The 19,461-nt window shown below is 38.7% G+C and overlaps 1 protein-coding gene across 1 annotated transcript; it reads left to right on the top strand.

Annotated features, from left to right (window-relative positions):
- Positions 1–18,346: 18,346 nt before the first annotated feature.
- Positions 18,347–19,216, top strand: LOC109244950. The gene has a single exon (XM_019412118.1). The coding sequence runs from the start codon at positions 18,347–18,349 to the stop codon at positions 19,214–19,216; it is 870 nt and encodes a 289-aa protein (XP_019267663.1).
- Positions 19,217–19,461: the final 245 nt, after the last annotated feature.

Genomic DNA, 19,461 nt, shown 5'->3' with positions numbered 1-19,461 from the left:
GTATACTCATATAGCGTACTTATATACTATGTCAATATCATCTTTTACAGATAAAAAACCACAGACAAACCAGTACAACTCTATGCTCACATAGTATACTGATTTAACATAAATATATACTTTACTAGTACACTATACATATATAGTATATTGATATAGCATCATGATATACTATATAGGTATCACATAGTTTTTTACTTTAAAAAATGCAGACGAACCTTAATTGACATTTTTCTCTAACAGCATACTATTTCATAACGAGAGCTAGCAGGTTCTTGTCTTTGTAAATTTGTCCTTTTTCAACTTTTTGATGAAATTGATCAGTTATGATGTTTGCATCATCATGTTCTATACCGGTGTCATCTTCTTCTTGCACATCAAAAGTACTAATCATATCACTGCTTTCAAATAGTGCAATTTCTGATGAAATTGTAGCAATGTTGAAACTGGAGGTGCTTGCAACTATAGTGTTGTTAACAAACGACGCACATAGTGGGAGTGTTGTCATCCCTGCACTTGATTTTTTAATTTCATGTAAATACTAATACTCATAATGCTGAAAATTATAATTGGTGGATATCCTTGAGCAATAGCATACTGAATAACTATTGTGTTACTGTTCTTTTGCAGTTGCTTTGCAATCTCTCTAAGAAGTTGTTCAAATTTCCAACAGGTCTTTATTAGAATTGCATCAACATGAAAGTTTATGAAATTATGGTTATTATCCCATTCTCCACTACGTACAAAATCGAATCTCGACAGTGTAAATTTCAATAGTGTTGACGTCAAATACTGAATTTCAGTGTCACAACCCAAATCCTAACCCGTCGTGATGGCGCCTATTGTGGTACTAGGAAAGCCGACATTTCCAAAATACTCCCAATATTTAACAGAAAATGAATCTAATAATTTTAAATAAGCAAAGTTTTTGTAAAAAAGGGTAAAAACCCAGACACAAGTGCGGAAAATAGCCCAATATCGGGGTGTCACTGAGCTTATCAGCATCTATGCATCACCAGTCTAGAAGAGAAATGACTATGAAATTCTGAACCAAAATACAAATAAAGAAAAGATAAGAAAGGAGAAACAAGGACTGTGAACGCCGGGCAGCTACCTCGTGTCTCCAAAGGTCAACCGTGCACGATATTAATGCCCATCGTATCCGGAAACACATGAATCTGCACACGAAGTGCAAGGTGTAGCGTGAGTACAACCAACTCAGTAAGTAACAATAAAAAATAAGAAACTGAAAGATAGTGACGAGCTACACCGTTATAATCCATTTCCAGTAGTCTAAACAAGAAAGTAGACATGCTTTCAAATCTGGCAATTTAAATCAGTTCAGTTTATTCCTGCCAAGTTCAAGTAAAAACCGAATATAATATCTCCCAGAAGTTTCAAAACAATGACATATAGCAGCTAAGTGCAACAATAATGAAAGCAGATACAACCTCTCAGGGCAAAAGTCACTCAGTCTCTCTCAATAGCTCATCACTCGGCTCTCACCCTCAATACTTACACTCAATAGATACTTGCGCTCTCTAGGGGTGTACAGACTCCAGAGGGGCTCCTACAGCCCAAGCGCTATAATCCGCACGGATAACTCACGTGATGCACGGACAACTCACGTGCTATAATATCATATCAGGATCCGCACGGACAACTCATATGCTATAGTATCATATCAGGATCTGCACAGGCAACTCACGTGTTACAGTACAAATACCTGGATCCGTACGAACAACTCATGTGCTATGGTATCAATATCTCACCTTCAGGTCCTCGACCTCACTCAGTCATCAACCTCTCTAGTCTCACGGGCTCTCAGTAATCATGGAAATCAGCTCAAATCAGAAATGATATAATGTATCAACAAGGAACAACAAAGACTGAGGTAAAATGTGCATGTAAGACTACGACTGAGTACAAATAGCAATTAGCAACTAATTCAACAGGTATCACGGCCTCTGTGGGTCCCTACAGTGCCAACACATAGCCTAAACATGATTTCTAACATGATTTATAGTCCAATTTCTATAACACATGGAGAGCATATAGCTAACAACAAGTTATTCAACTTTACAGTTTCACGGAATGGACCAAGTCACAATTCCCACGGTGCACGCACACACGAACGTCACCTAGTATGTGTGTCACCTCCGAAATAATTACATAACACATAAATCCAGAGTTTCATACCCTCAAAACCATATTTAAAACTGTTACTTACCTCAATCCGAGCCAAGACTCTACTCCAATACGCCTTTGCCTCGCAAGTCGACCTACAAAAGTCCCGAATCTAGCCACAAGCAGTACAATACAATCAATACGGGCTGAAGGAATCAATTCCTCAAGAAAAAATACAAAATTATAAGCCAAAATTTGAAATCGGCCAAAAGCCGGGCCCCGAACCCACGTCCCGAAATCCAACAAAAGTCAGAAAACCCAAAAGCTTGTTCACTTGCGAGTCTAACTATACCAAATTTATCAAAATCCGATATCAAATGGCCATTAAAATCCCCAAAATTAACTCTCCAAATCCCTAGCCTCAAACCCCCAAATTTCACCTAAAAAACACATCAACTAGGTGGAAAAGCAGTAGGGAAACCTAAACATTGAAGAAAAACGAACACAAGGAACTTACCTCAAGAATCCCCTTGAAAATGCTCTAAAAAACCTCCAAAATCCGAGCTCAAAATGATAGAAATGGTGAAAAATCTTGGAACCCTCGCATATATATATGTTCTGCCCAGGCCTTCCGCACCTGCGGCCAAAAACCCACTTCTGCGGTCCCGCTTTTGCGGTGAAAAGTCTAATTCTGTGGAAGTCACTTATTTCCCCAGCTACCGCGCCTGCGCACCCTTTTCCGCTTCTGCAGAAGCGCTTCTGCAGAAGCGCTTCTGCGCAACACGCCCGTATCTGCGGCCTCGTAGGTGCGGGAAGAACCTCGCACCTGCGGCCACTGCCAAGCTTCCTCCTTTCCGCTTTTGCGGGCTCGCACCTGCTGTGCCCACTCCGCAGGTGCAATTACACCAGCAGTGACCAAAAAAACTTCAACTGCTCTTAAACATCCAACCTTGGTCCATTAATCACCCAAAATCAACCCGAGGCCCCCGGGACCTCAAACAAACATGTAAACAAGTCCCAAAACATCATACAAACTTATTCGAACCCTCAAATCACCTCATACAATATCAAAACACGAATTGCACACGGATTCAAGCCTAATGAACTTTTAAATTTCCAAATTCTACAAATGACGCCGGAACCTATCGAATCATGTCCGATTGACCTCAAATTTTGTACACAAGTCACAAATGACACCATGAACCTACTCCAACTTCCAGAAATCCAATTGTACCCCGATATCTAAAAGTCCACTCTCGCTCAAACTTTCTAAAATTCCAACTTTCGCCATTTCAAGCTTAATTCCACTACGGACCTCCAAATCGCAATCTGAACACGCTCCTAAGTCCAAAATCACCCAACAGAGCTAACGGAACCATCAAAATTTAAATTCGAGTTCGTTTACACATAAGTCGACATTCAGTCAACTTTTCCAACTTAAGCTTTCAATTATGAGACTAAGTGTCTCAATTCACTCTGAAATCTCTCCGGACCCGAGCCAACCAACCCGGTAAGTCATATAACAGTCGTAGAGCACAAAGGGAGCAGTAAATGGGGGAACAGGGTTACAACTATCAAAACGACCGGCTGTTTTGTTACATTCAATAGAATATTTTTCGAACTCAAATTGATATGATCAAACCTCCAGATATCCAGATCTCCAAATTGAGAACAGAAATTTCAGTTAAAAATTCAGAAGTTTGAGCGCTAAACTTCTGTGATCTGCGAAATCAAAATCGGAACAATACGATGCGAATTTAAGCATTAAAAGTTTCAGCATCTTCGAAAATCAAATCAGTTGCTATGATTGCAACGGGTTGATACTTCTACTAAATTTAAGGAGAAAAAGTCGAATTTGAAAGAGAAATCAGCGTCTTCGCTCTGTTTTTTCAGGCTTGCGATCTTCAAATCTTCAACGACTCTATGATGCTGGTGAAAATCTCAATTTTTGTGCGCTAATTTTTGTAAAATTCTACCAAATTTGAGCAGCTTTTCCGTTTTTTTAGGTAGGGTATTAGCGTGGGTAGTTATTTTAAGATACATTGTTTGTTTAGTATTAGCTAGGAGAATGTAATTATTTAATGGATAGAATTCTTTTATGGGTAGAGAAGGATAAATATTTTCACTTTTATAGGTACTTCTGTCTTTTTTCCTAAAAAGAACCTCAACTTATGTGGGCCGGACCGAAACTTAGTCATTGTTATTGTTTACAAAAATTAGTTTGACTTTTGTTGAAAAAGAAATATTAAATCGTACGTCCATCGAAGATTCGAATCAAACCACCAGCTCATTTTTGGCAGTGAAATTTGGAGAATTTCGTGGTTTATACATTAAACAATATACATAGAAGACTGAAACAAGTATTAGTAATGACGCTGCGTGTCCGAGTTGATCATAGTACTATTAAATTATGTCATTATCTAATGTAAACCTGATTAGTTTTTATGGCCTACCACGTGAATTTTTTCTTAAAAATGAATGATGGTAAAATTTGAATAGCGGACCTCCACTAAATTGACTTGCGTGACCAACCTGTTTAAGCTTTTTAAATATCAAAACTACGCTCTTTTTTTCTATTGCTTCCATTTAGCCCTTTCCAGGCCTGGCTACATTTCCCATTCATCCTGATTCTGTCGAACTTTGTAAACCAAATGGATCAATCAATCAACAACGGCATCAGAGACAACCTCGTCCAACAAGAAGAATCCTCCTCTTCAAATACCAAAAGGAAACTGTATTTATTTCTCTATCTGCTTCTCATTATCTTCACTCTCATAATTGTTGCTCTAACCTTATTTTTCATAATGCTCAAACATGACGCCGACTCAAAATCATTGTCCGCAAACCCTGATGAAGCAATTCGAGCCGTCTGTAGGCTCCCTAACCTAAGTCAAAATCCACACTCATGCTTTAATTCCATGGCTACCCTTTACTATACTCGTAACCTATCAGCATCTTGGACCCCAAAAGATAAAATCAACCCATCTCAGATTCTCATTCTCTCACTCTACGCTTCCATAAACGACCTCATAAACCTCTCTACCGCACCAGAAAAGATGATGTCGCAGCCGGAATCGCTCGACACCAGAACTGTTGAGGCCTTGAAAGAGTGCAAAGAAATATTCAACTACTCTATAAGTCAACTCACTGGATCTTTGGAGATTTTGGGCGTTGATCCAGATGAGGAAATACTTAAAACAAAGAGGGTACAATTGCAGGTGTTAGTAGGCGAGGCCATGACTCAAGTGGTGAAGTGCACGTTTTTCTTGGAGAAGAGTCAATCCAGGGCTGTGAAGGAAATCAGAGCCCGAAATTACATGGCATTGCAGAAGGTGATGAATAGCAGAGGCATAGTGGAAAACGTGGATAAAATTATGCAAGAGTTTTATCCAGGAATATTATCAACTTTAGGCACTTTAATTTTTTACATTTGGACTGATAATTCATTTTTGTTTTTTGTTGGCTGTATACAGCTGGTTATGTTTTACCAACTTGTAGCTCGAGTTTTCTTTTCTTTCTAAGAAGTTAGAGAAAAAGTAAAGTTGGAATTACAAACTTTTACAAAGTGTATTGCAACTCTGTTCGTTTGTCGTATGTGCGATCTAACATGGTAGCTGCAAGTTCTATGAATGAGAAGGAAAAAGACTTGATCAAATGTAAGATTTAAGTTAAGGATTTCAAGAATGATATTAATTACTGGAGTATAAATTATTTTTCAAGTACCCTCTAGTGCCATTTGCATAATTTTAACTCGCAAGTACCGACCATGGAATTCGAATCTCACCAAACCAATACCAATCTTTTTTTTTTTTTTGGTTTTTTTAATCACATAAATAAATTGAGTCTCTCTATACTATAGTTATGGATTAAATTCCCATACGTGAATTTATGCTTAGTAATAGTTGAACAAATTCACAAACATATAATCTAAATATATTCATGTGGTAGAAATTTTTTTCCGTAACAAATGATATTATTTTTTTAATATAACAATAATCAATTCATTCATATATCCTTTCAAGCTTAAATTTTTTACAATTAAACACTACGATCAATAATAAAACTCTATCTCAAAATCAAGAAGGATATAAGAGTTTAATAGATTTTATTGTGAATACCAAAATTTGAAGAGATTGAAGTATTTCAACAACATTTGATAAGAAAGTGATCATGCACGTTAGAATCAAACATTATTTAAAGTACATAAAATGAATCACTATAATAATTCTATTAAATATTACATCTGATGAGAGACACAAATATTTCTAGACATACTTCTTTTTAAAGAAAATTATATATAAAGTTTATTTATATGTCAGTTGGATTTCGATATTTCCTTACTCAATACAAAATCAAACCAAATTAAATGTCACAACCTGAATCCCGCCATAGGGGTCATTATAGCACCTAGTCCCTAAAACTAGGTAAGTCGATCACTTACAATAGTTAAGCCAATAAAAACATGATATAATGAAGCAGAGTTTAATATAAATATGAAAATAATGGTGATACAAGCCAACACGACATTAATCACAACATATCCCCAGAACTAGATAGTATACAGTCATGAGCTCTAACTGAATACATAGAAATATCTCGAATACAATACTGTTCGGATAGTGAATTGACTAAATAAATATAAAGAAAGGACTCCAAGGGATTGCAATGATCAAAGCAGCTCTACTTTGAATCCTTGCGATCAAAGAAGCTCTCACTGCCTGGGTCCGCTACCTCCAACACCTGGATCTACACAAAAATATGCAGAAGTGTAGTATGAGTATACCTCTATCGGTGCTCACTAAGATCAAAACTAACATTGGTGAAGTAATGACGAGGTTCAAGTCATGTGATACTCACTAGTCAAAATAACCTGTGTAATTGATCAAAGACTGGCAACAAAAGAAGAGCAGAAAATCAATAGCAATAACCTCATCAGAATAAGCGATAACAATTTAATACAAGCAAAGGGCTCAGTTTCAACAACAAGTCATCACATAGAAACTCACACAAATAGCACCTCGTGCCCACATTTTTATCACAACAACAATAGCCACTCGTATCACTCTGCCCCGAAATACTCACAATAGCCACCACCCGTACTACTCCGCCCAAATAATATCACAATAGCCATCCATATCGCTTAGCCCAGACAATATCACAATAGCCACCCGTATCGCTCAGCCTAGACAATATCAGAATAGCTACCCGTATCGCTCAACACAATCAACAACAGTGAAATGTCACCCTTATACTTTGCATGACAACAATCAAACCATACAAAATGTCCACATGTGCCACAATATCACAAAATATTGACCCAATATGTCATTTATATTTTTATCCCTCATTTCTGTGTTCCAAGACCTCGAATAGCTCCTTTTATCCTTCCTCGATTTGTGTACGCAGTCAGTGTCTTTTTTCGAAAAACTTTTATGTGAAAAAAATGATAAAAATGTGAAAGTTTGCTTAAAACTCATTGGAGTTGACTTTTGTGTAAATGGAACCGGATCAGTATTTTGACCGTCCCGATGGGTCCGTATCCTAATTTGGGACTTGGGTGTGTGCCCGGAATCGAATTTGGAAGTCCCTAACTTGATTTAATGTAATTTGTTGAAAACTAGATATTAAAAAGTTTGAAGAATTCCTATGTTTGACCGTAGGTTGGCTTTTTTGCTACCGGGTTCGGATTTAAGTTACGGAACTTGGTATAGGTTGATTTCAGTTTTTATGACTTGTCTGCAAAATTTTGTGCAAAACGGAGTGGATTTAACGTAATTCGGACGTCCGGTTGTAAATTGAAAGTTATTAAGTTTCTTCAAAAATTTCATTCGTTTTAGTGCCTGATTCGTAGTTCTAGGTCTTATTTGGTGTTTGATCGCATGAGCGAGTCCGTATGATATTAATACACTTGTGTGCATGTTTGGTTTGGAGCCCGAGGGGCTGAGGTGAGTTTCGGATAGGCTACGGACCATTTCGAACGTAAAAGAATGTTGGTTTTGCTAATATCTAGTGCCTGAGAATTTGTGCTTCGAGATCACGAAGCTACTCCCGCGATCACGAAGGGGAAAATTGAGACTGGGGCGGAGCTTCTCTTCGTGAATGCGAGATACTGGTCACGAACGCAAAGTGGAGGGGGGCTTGCCCTTCGCGAACGTGACTGTTCTTCCTCGAACGCAAAACATTGCGGGGATTTTGGGGGGAGCTGGGCTAGTGTTCTACGCGAACGCGGTCATTGGGTCCAGAACGCGATTGCCAGGGGGAAAGAGCCATCGCGAACGCGAAGAACATCTCGCGAACATGAAGGCCATTTGGGCCGTAGTGCTTCGCGATCGAGTTAGATCTTTCGCAAACGCGATGAAGACCTGACGTCAGTGATTTAAAATGTCCCAAATACGGGATTTCACCAATTTTTCACCATCTTTTCATTAGACCTCGGCCTATAGGCAATTTTGGAGAGAAATTTCATCAATATTTCATAGGTTAGTATACCTTAACTCGTTTCTTCCATTTCCATCACCACCCATTTATTTCTAACCTTAATCTATGCTCTTTCATGGTAGAAAATTATGGATTTGGGAAGAAATGGGAGTTTTTATAAAATTGAGATTTAGACCTCAAATCGAGGTTGGATTTCGAACCTAATTGCATAATCGGGCTCGGGGTGAATGCGTAATTGCGTTTTGGTCCGAATCTCGGGTTTTGACCAAGTAGCTCGGGGTTGACTTTTTGGGAAAAAGTGTAAAGATCTTAGCTTTATATATTGTAAATAATTTTCCTCCCATTATTTGTTGATATTAAGTCGATTTTGGTTAGATTCGGTTGGTCCGGAGGCGAATTTTAGAGGAAGGGCCCCAGTTGAGCTTTGATTTGCTTGCGGAGTGAGATAAGTGTTGGGTTTAACCTTGATTTGAGAGAATTAGGAGCTCTTGAACTATGCTTTATGTGAATTACATGTGTAGCAGCATATATGCCAGGTGTCGGGTGTATATACACCGTTAAAATAATTGTTTTCATGCTTTCCCATATTCATTAATTATTTTATTCCATGTCTTAACCGCTACATGCTTTAGTTGCTTCCTATGCCTTAACTTGCTACTTGTCACTTATTGCTCTCGTATTGAAATGTTCATTTGTTGCATGTTTCCATGATTAATTGATGCTTGCCTTAATTGTCTTACTTGTACACTTTAACTGTCATATATTTTGCTTGTTTTGTTTCTTGTATTAATTGTGGCATTCCTTGATTTTGGTACAAGGTTCCTTTACGGCTTTGCTTTCACATTCTTTAATCGTAGAGATTCTTGTGAATTGAGTTGTTAAATTAATTATATTTATTAATATTATTTATGGATCGGGTTGCACGCCGTAACAGGTGGAATAAGGGAGGATTGATATTGATATGGTGGGATACGGTTGCACGCCGCAATGGATTTTATATGTGATTTTGATATAGTGAAATAAGGGAGGATTATGATATTGATTCTTATTATATGGTGGGATCGGGTTGCACGCCGCAACGGATTTTACATGTGATTCTTGATATTGATATGGTGAAATAAGGGAGGATTGTGATATATGGTGGGATCGGGTTGCACGCCACGACGAACTGTGTGTTTTGTATTATTATTGCATTGTGTTAACTTTCAGTGTTTTCATACGAGATTTTGAGGACTGAGATTTCTGCTTTTATTGATTTCAAGGATTGAGTTTATTTTCATCAGTTAGCTGATTTACTTTTTCTATGTTACCTTTCTTATTACTATTATTATTATTATTATTATTATTATTATGATGCATGCAGGTTATTGTAAGTGACCCGTTTTAGCCTCGTCACTACTTCGTCGAGGTTAGGCTCGGCACTTATAGAGTACATGGGGTCGGTTGTACTCATACTACACCCTGCACTTCTTGTGAAGTTTTTTGAGTCAGTCCTAGCGGCGGTCAGTAGATTGCTCGAATTGATTGGCTGATGGAGACTTGAGGTTTAGTTGCACGGCGTTCGTAGTCCTGAAGTTCCTATCTACCTTATTCTAGCTGTTTATTTCATTTTAGATAGTCATGTTTTCATTTAGACCATTATATGTATTACTCTAGTCTCTCGTGAGCTGGTGGCACCACTTTTGAAATTGTACAAGATATCGCTGTTGTTATGATTTTCTCACTCTATTTCAGTGTTAATCCAGTTTTATTCAGTTTCTTGGAATCATTTAAATGGATTTATTAAAAATGGATAAAAATTATTTCTAACATTGGCTTGCCTAGCAAGTGAAATATTAGGCGCCATCATGGTCCCGAGGGTGGGAATTTTGGATCGTGACAAGTTGGTATTAGAGCACTAAATTGCCTAGGTCTCATGAGTCACTTGCAAGCTTAGTAGAGTTTGAAGTATCGGTACGGAGATGTCTGTACTTATCTCCTAGAAGCTATAGAGTTTAGGAACAGTTTCACATCTATCCTTCTCTATCGTGCAATTTTATTCTATCATTGATGATTGAACCATTCTATTCTTGTTCTCTCGCAGATGATGAGAACACGCGCGTCATCTATAGCCGGACAAGAGTCGGAACCCCCAGTGGTAGATCCTACCAGGGGCAAAGGTCGAGGCCGAGGCAGAGGTAGAGCCCAGCCTAGAGATCAAGCAGCAGCACCCGCAATGGAGCCTCACATTGATCACTCAAAGGAGATTCTAGCTCAGACTGTACCCGTCAGACTAGCTCAGGTCCCGGAGAAGTTCATAGCCACTCTAGTGCTTCAGGACACTCTAGTCTGTTTGGTGGGCCTTATGGAGAGTGTGGCCCAAACCGGTACATTCCTGGTGGCACCAGCCGTCTCACGGGCTGGGGGAGGAGCACATACTCCCGCTACTCATACCCCGGAGCAAGTGGCTCCCTAGTATCAGACTCTAGCATCCCCGCCAGTTGGGGTGGTTCAGCCGGTTGTTGTATCACAAGCCGGTGATATGCATGACATGTCTTTTGAGGCCTTGTTGAGGTTGGATAAGTTTACCAAGCTCTTCCCTATTCATTTAAGTGGTGCATCTTCTGAGGACCCAGAGGATTACCTGGATCGTTTCCACGAGGTGTTGCACAACATGGGTATACTTGAGACCAATGGGTCGTTTTTGCAGCATTTCAGACACTGGTTTTGCCAAGAGGTGGTGGAGAGTTATATGTTGACTAGACTAGTCGGGTCGCCTCCACTTACTTGGGATCAGTTTATACAACTATTTCTAGAGAAGTTCATCCCTGTCACTCTGAGAGAACATTACCACATGCAATTTGAGTGTCTTCGGCAGGGTAGTATGACTATTACCTAGTACGAGACTCGATTTGTAGACCTAGTTTGCCATGCCATTATCTTGCTTCCTACTAATAGGGAAAGAGTGAGGAGATTCATTAATGGGCTCACTTTCACTATCAGGCTATAGATGACCAAGGAAACTGGAGATGATATTACCTTCCATAGGGTTGTAGATATTGCTAGACGGATCGAGATGGTCCGTGCTCAGGAGAGAGGGCAGGTGTCTGATAAGAGGTCTCTTCATTTTGGTGGTTTCAATGGTGCCTCATCTAGAGGTAGGGGTACTTTTTGTAGAGGCCATCCACCCAGGCTATTTCAATTAGCGCTTTAGGCATCTCATAATGCTTCAAGGATTTGCGGTCCTTTTGTACCTCATTCTCGGCAGCCAGCCTACAGTGCATATGTGGAATGGGTGCGACCAATTGTATATACCTCTGTTACTATTGAATATAACTCAAAAAGCTTATGTTCCTCTGCCTCAATTATAAACGTTGTTAACCTTCATTAACTGGGTACCTCGTACCCTTTTTCGCCTTGCTCCTTTTACTTGCTGAAACTTGTGCTTATCTTCTTAATCTCTCATTGTCCTTCACCACAAAGATGGATAGGCATTCTTTCCTTAAGGCTTCTTATCAGGAAGCTTACACCTTTCAGTACACCCATGATCTGCTAAAGACCTCATATTTACTTATCGTAGGCATCATACAAAAATACAGTTCCTCTGACTCAGCTCTTCCACAACTATCTCTCTTTCCAACCTTCTGTCCGGATGTAGGCATCGTCTTATTACGAATAAAATAGAATTCTGGAATTTGAATTATTATAAGTGAGCTCTACCACACGATCTAGAGTAAGAAGAAAGAGTGATAATCCTAAATGCCCTATAGCCTTCTGCTTATAAGTGTGGTGCACGACACACCCATAAACAAGACTCTACTAGACACGGCTTGTAGACTCCTTAGGACAGAACTGCTCTGATACCACTTTTGTCACGCCCCCAGGTTCGGGGCGTGACACTATGAACCTAGAGCTCTGATACCAACTTGTCACGACCCAAAAATCCTACCTTATGGTCGTGATGGCACGTAGTATCTAAAACTAGGTAAGCTTATCACATAACGATATAAACAAGCAATAACAACTTGGATATTAATTAAAATTGAGAAAATACTGAAACATAGCCAATACGGAAATACAAAGTCATAATCCCAAAACTCGGTAATACTGAGTCATAAGCTCTACATAGAGTACACAAGAAATCTCAAAATGCAACACTATTTGGAATAATTTAAACGGTAGTAAGGAAATATATAAGGTGACTCCGAGGCCTGCGAGCGCAACAACAGGTATACCTTGAAGTCTCCACAGCTCTGGCTCAACTTTTTCTGGTGACCAACACGATCTGAGGTACCTGGCTCTACACAAAAAATGTACAAAAGCATAGTATGAGTACACCACAATCGATACCAAGTAAGTATCAAGACTGACTTCGGTGGAGTAGTGACGAGGTTCAAGTCAAGAAACTCACTAGTTAAAATAACATGTGCAAGATATCAACGTAAAACGGACAACGGAAAGCATAATAGAATAAATATTAACCAGCTCGAAGAATATGTAAGAACAACTAAATGTAGAATAATCCGCCTTTGCAAATATAATATCAGTGGAATCGAGGCACGTAATGACACATAAATGTCCACCAACAACTCATAAAACTCAAGAAAAATTCACATAATGAAAACAAGAATTTGATCAAAACACCAAACCGCAGTTCCAAATCAAGAACAATAACACGAATTACCCCCGATAGATCTCATCACAATCCCCGACAAGCCACACTTATGCAGTCGCATGCACATTAACAATGGATGTCACCCTTATGCCACCACATGCACGTAAATAGCCACCCTTATCTCGTTGCGTGCACATTAATATTGGAATGCCACCCTTATGTTGCTGCATGCGCATCTCATTTGCAACACAACAATCAACCTACACAACACGTGCCCAAGTGCCACAATGTCACAAAACAACAATACCAAAGTCACAACAAGATATAGCCCACGACTAAACAACAATGTGTACAAGAATCATAATAGTAACATAAGGGTGCGGGGAGTGGACAACAATAAAACCTGTTTCAAATAATAAACAGTCCTAATTCAAGGCATTTTAATAGCGAAAGGTCTAATATGAACAATTACCACACATACGCCCGTATACACACTCGTCACCTTATGTACATGTCATTTCACGTAGTAAAAATGCAAATTAGACCAAAACCTAAGGGAAAATTCCCCCACCCAAAGTTAGGCAAGATACTTACCTCAAACAAGCTAAGTCAGTACTCTAAGAAGCCCTTCCCGCGTGAATCTATTTCTGGATGGCTCGATTCTAGCGAAAATAACTTAATAATATCAATAAAAGCCATAGAAAATAACCCCAAATGATAAAGCTACGATCTTGGTTCAATCATGCAAAGTCAACCCAAAAGGTCAACCGCGGGCTCGCACCCCAAAACCCAACAAAACTCACAAACTCCAAACACCTATTCCAATACGAGTGCAAATATATGTTTTTTGTCCAAATCGACCATCAAATCATCAATTTTTACTTTAGAAAAAATGTTTACTAAAATCCCCGATTTATTCAGTTTGATTCATCAATCAAACGCTAAAATCAAGGTTGAAATCATGAATAATAAACAAATCCAAGTAAAAAAAATACTTACCTCTCCAAGTCGTGAAAATTCCCTCTAAAATCGCCCACATCCGAGCTATATAACTAAAAATATGATAAAATAACCAAAACCCTCGAATAGAGTACTTAAGTGATATGCCCAGATATACACATCGCAATCGCGTAACCTATGTCACGTCCGCGAAGGCAAAATCCTTCGCCTAACTACTGACCCTTCTATACGAATGTGAGGCCACACTTAACCTGTTGGGCCTACACGAACGCGGACCCATACACGGATCGCAAAGAACAAATGTGTGCCATCACCCCCAGCCGACCTTCCTCTACGCGAACGCGACATCTCCTACACGAATTTGCCACTACCACACAAGCTCCGCGAACAGACCTCTCCTTCGCGAACGCAATCTCTCCTTCGCGAACGTGAAGAACAAACTTTGCCTAATACCAAAATGCCTTCTGGGAACGCGACTTCCTTATCGCGATCGCGATGAAGGAAACCAGACATTAGCTATCAGCAGTCCAAAACAACAGAAAATGGTCTGAAACTAATCCGAACCCCACTTGAGGCCCCCGAGGCCCCTAGGACCCCGTCTAGTCACACTAACCAATCCCAAAATATAACATGAACCTATTCGATGCCTCAAATCACACAAAACAACATTATAACAACGAATTGCACCTCAATTCAAGCCTAAGGAACTCACAAAATTTCAAATTCAAAAATTACGCCGAACATGCCTAAACAACTCGGAATTACTTCAAGTTTTGTATGTATGTCCCAAATGACATAGAAGACCTATTCCAACTCCCGAAACCACAATGTTAATCTGATATCATCAAATTCAACTCTCGGTCAAACCTATCAACCTTCCAAACCTTCAACTTTTCAATTTTCGCCAAATATAACCCAATCAACCTAGGAACCTCCAAATCCAATTCCGGACATACATCTGAGTCCAAAATTACGATACGAGGCTATTGGAACCATCAAAATACCATTCTTAAGTTGTCTACATAAAAGTCAAACTTTGGTCAACTCTTACAATTTAAGCCTCCAACCAAGGGACTAAGTGGCCAAAATCAATCCAAAACCTCCCCGAAACCAAATCAGCCATGCCCGCAAGTCACGTAACCACAAAACACACATATGTAAAGCATAAAATAGGGGAAACGGGGGTAAAATACTCAAATGACCAGTCGGCTCGTTACATGGCGGCTCATCCAAGAAGAACAAATCTAAGAAACCCGACGCCGGCCCTCCCTCTACTAACACGATAATCCTTCTCAATTATGTTGCAAGACAGATCTCCATGTTCAAAAGGATTCCTCTGACCCTGAAAACGACAAAAAACAAAGTTGTTGGTAGATACCCATTTTCTATCTGCCCACTCAGTATTCCTGTTGTAAAAGAAGATTGTGGCTGGAACAATATTGAGATTTCAACCCTATGTAAAGGATTACTTTCAACAAACAAGGATACATGTATGTTTACACGTAGCCTTTCACTTTTAAGGCTTGGTAAGGAAATAGATCTCATCATCTTGAAAATAGATCCCATCTATCTTGGAAAGAGGAAAGAGGGTTCTACTTCCAAGGAAAGAGGAAACTATACTTGGAAAATTCACACTTTGACAAAGTGTATTGCAACTTCAATTTGTTTGTCTTCTGTGTGAATAAACATTATAAGGATCCAAATAAAGATTTTGCTATCAATGCGAGCATATTAGCTGCCTACTATTATTTACCTAATGTATAGGATGCCATACTCACAATCAGCTCATTGATTGCCTTTACCTGGACTTCAATTGTAAATTCAGTCGAATTAGTCTGAAATTCGTTTCATTTTAACTAGCTACTCTTTCCTTTCGGTCAATAATAAGTGATCAATTTGCTTTGGGTACACCCATTAAGAAAATATTAAATTCTAGACGAAAATAGTTAGTGTGACTAAGCTAACCTTCATTAAATGTTGCACCATAGTTATAGTAGCACTTCTCTTCTCAAATGTGAGGAGTAAATGACTTTTTATGAATACGTACATAAGGGTAATTTTGGAAAAACAAATTGAAATTTTTCTTGATTATATAAATTGATACTTATTTTGAACCAAAATAAAAAAGCAAATTGGTCACTTATTGTGGACCGGAGGGGCTAACAAAATTACAATTAAGTTTGAGTAGAGTATATATGAGCCTAAAGTTTTAAACTTATAATATACATTTCTGTGTATTCGTTAAACGGAAAAGGGTAAAATATATCCTTCTACTGTTGTTTATTGTTTATTTGTGCCACATGTTATACTTTTCGTCCATTCTTGTCCTGACCGTTAATAAAGTTTGCAAAATTAGCCCTAACCCTAACGTCTCTCCACTGTGGCAGCTGGCCTCATCAATTTTATCCATGTCAGCTGCCATGTCATCGACCCCACCAAATTAAAACCCTAACATAAACGACCCCCCACTCCTCATCTCTCCATCCTTTCTCTCATCCTCTCTCCCTCACCTTATACCAAAATCGCTGGAAACCATGGCATTTCACCGAAAAATTTTCAGCGGGCAAAACTAACCTCCACGGTACTGGCTCTCCTCCTCGTCTCCTTTCTCCTTCTTCATGTTTCGTCATTCAAACAGCAACCCCGTTCTGCCAAACCAACAAATGGAACCGGCGAAACTCGCCGAAAAAGTCACAAGGCCACCACCACTGACTACCTCTACTCTTTCTCACTCTATTCCCTCTTCTTCTTCATTTTCATTCAGCATGAAAACAGGCGAGATCCACAGATCTTGATTAAAAATGGGAAAAACACCACTGCCTTTCCCCTCCTTCATCCAGTGTAAATGATAAAAAATTTATAATTTTCTTAAACATTTTACTGCGCGACAAAAGGGGACACAAGACGAAGAAAGAATAACTATCAAAATCAGACTATGTATTCGAAAAAATTGAGCCAATCCATAAAAAGATACAGCCAATAAATCACCCAAAATGTAACTTGTAAGATCTGAAACAGTAAGGAAACAATTTTTACAGAACAGAGATGAATTTTAAGAGTTTTTCATCAGAAATAGGGAGAAAATCGGTGAGAGTATCAAAAATTTGAACATTGAAAAAAAATCAGCTCAAAATTTCTATTCATTCGATTTTTTCTAAGAGAATACAGGAACACGTGTTCATTTCAATATGTGCAATTAGTTCAAAATGAGCATATGAAATCACAGGGAAAAGATAATGCAAAAAAAAAAAGGAAAAAAACCCTTCAATTTTATTTGTGGATTAAATTACTTCCAATGCTGATATGACATTTTATTTGGTGGGACCTGCTGACTTGGCTGCTGACATGGTCAAAATATTAGAAGGGTCAGCTGCCACAGTGGAGGTACATTAGGGTTAGGGGTAACTTTACAAACTTTGTTAACGGTAGGGATAAAAATGGACAAAAAATATAACGGGTGGCATGAATAAACAATAAACCATAGTAGGAATATTTTTGACCTTCTTCCCTTCGTTAAAAGCCTGACCCTTTCAAAACAAAGAAAAGGAAACAGTGGTTTCGCAGTAAATTAGACCACTTCAATAGTCTTGGAATAACTAGCTCCTTTGACCTAAACAACAATTTATTTCTTATTTCTTCTTTTCTTATTGTCCTTATTGCTCCTTTCACAAAATTCACTCTCAAGGGTTATCAATAAAGCATGAAAATCTTCTTTTTGAAGTAATCATGAGTCTGTATATTGTTGATGATCACATTGGTTTTGAACTCCCAACTGCAGCCTCATTCCCAACTGCTAGTGTTATATAGCTCATTATATGAACTAAACATCTGGTATGACAAATCAAAGCCTAGTAAGTCCAACGAAAAATCTCTGATCTTAAAGGGAAAGTCCAAAAGAAAACAAGAAAAACCAAAGAAGCAGTCAATTGTTCAACATATATGAGAAGGTTTTTTTATTGTTCATTAGATTGTTTAGTTCACTAGGTTTTCAACAAAATAAAGAACGAAACTAGTCAAACCATCGTAGCTTACAGGTATTCCAACCACCAGACACCCCCCCCCCCCCGCCACCACCACCACCACCCTTTTCCCTCTTCTCCACGCCAGAAAAAGTATTACATGCTTCCACCTTCTTAGCAATTTCTTGTGTTGACCATACATATAAATATCTTCTTCTTTTCATTATTTCCACCAAAATACCACCACATTTTGAACATGAAACAAAAAATGGATAAACCAACCAACAACAGCCTCAACGAAGGTCTTCTCCATGTCCAAAATCAACCATCATCCTCAAGATTCAAAAGGAAACTACGTTCGGTACTCCTTCTGGCAATACTCTTCACTCTCATCATAGTTACTATCGTCTCTCTCCTGACTATATTCAAACATAAAATCGAGTCAAAATCACTCTCCAATTACCCACTTGATGCAATCCAAACCGTCTGTTGGCTCCCTAACCTCAGTGAAAATCCAGATTCATGTGTCAACTCCATCGCCTCCTTTTACTATGCAGATGTGAACCCTCCACCATTATGGTTAAACAGAGACAGAATTAACCCTTCACAAATATTAATGCTTTCCCTCCACGCTTCCATGAATGAGCTTTTTGACCTTTCTTCGTCAGCACCCGAAACAATAGTCTTACATTCAAATAAGCCTAAAACAAAGTCATTATTGAAGGAATGTCAAGGGATGTTCAAGTTCTCACTCATTCAGCTCAATGAATCATTGAAGAGTTTAGGCGACGACCCAGATGAGAAAATTCTCGCCACGAACAAATTAGTTTGGGATTTGCAGAGTTGGATTGGTGAGGCCCAGGGTCAAGTGGAGAGGTGCATTGACTGGTTGGAGATGACAGAGTCAACAGTGGCGGCGGAAATGAAACGGAGAACTCGAATGTGTCAGCAGTATATGAGGAATAGCAGAGGAATCTTGAAAAATGTGGATGAAATCTTTGACATATTTTATCCGGGAACAGGATCAGTATTTGGTTCTTTGATTTTGGAGTTCTTTCAATATGATCTTTATGTTTGGTTCTTATTTTTGCAGTATTTGTTCTTGTTTTTTCTTTTTTGTCTTATCCTACGTTCTTAATGATGTCAAATTAGTGTTATGGCTTGGTGATACGAGAATTATTAGTTCAATAATCAAAAGAATACAATGGTCATACGTTCAAATTTTAGTAATCTCAATCATGGTCTCTCTTGTAAATGATGTGAAATTACCCAGAAAGAAATAAGGTTACGAACTCAATGATCTTCTGCACGAAGTACATCTTTCTTCTATGCATCCCCTTCTTCTTGTTGGGACAATGGTATAATTCAGTAACGTTAACATCT

The sequence above is a fragment of the Nicotiana attenuata genome, unplaced genomic scaffold, assembly GCF_001879085.1.
Source record: "Nicotiana attenuata strain UT unplaced genomic scaffold, NIATTr2, whole genome shotgun sequence".
In the NCBI taxonomy this organism is placed as follows: domain Eukaryota; kingdom Viridiplantae; phylum Streptophyta; class Magnoliopsida; order Solanales; family Solanaceae; genus Nicotiana; species Nicotiana attenuata.
The sequence above is the reverse complement of the archived record's forward strand: the minus strand, read 5'-3'. Positions and strand labels throughout refer to the sequence as shown.

Excerpts from the sequence above, each read along its gene's own strand:
- LOC109244950 (XM_019412118.1), top strand. The coding sequence starts at position 18,347 with ATGGATAAACCAACCAACAACAGCCTCAACGAAGGTCTTCTCCATGTC.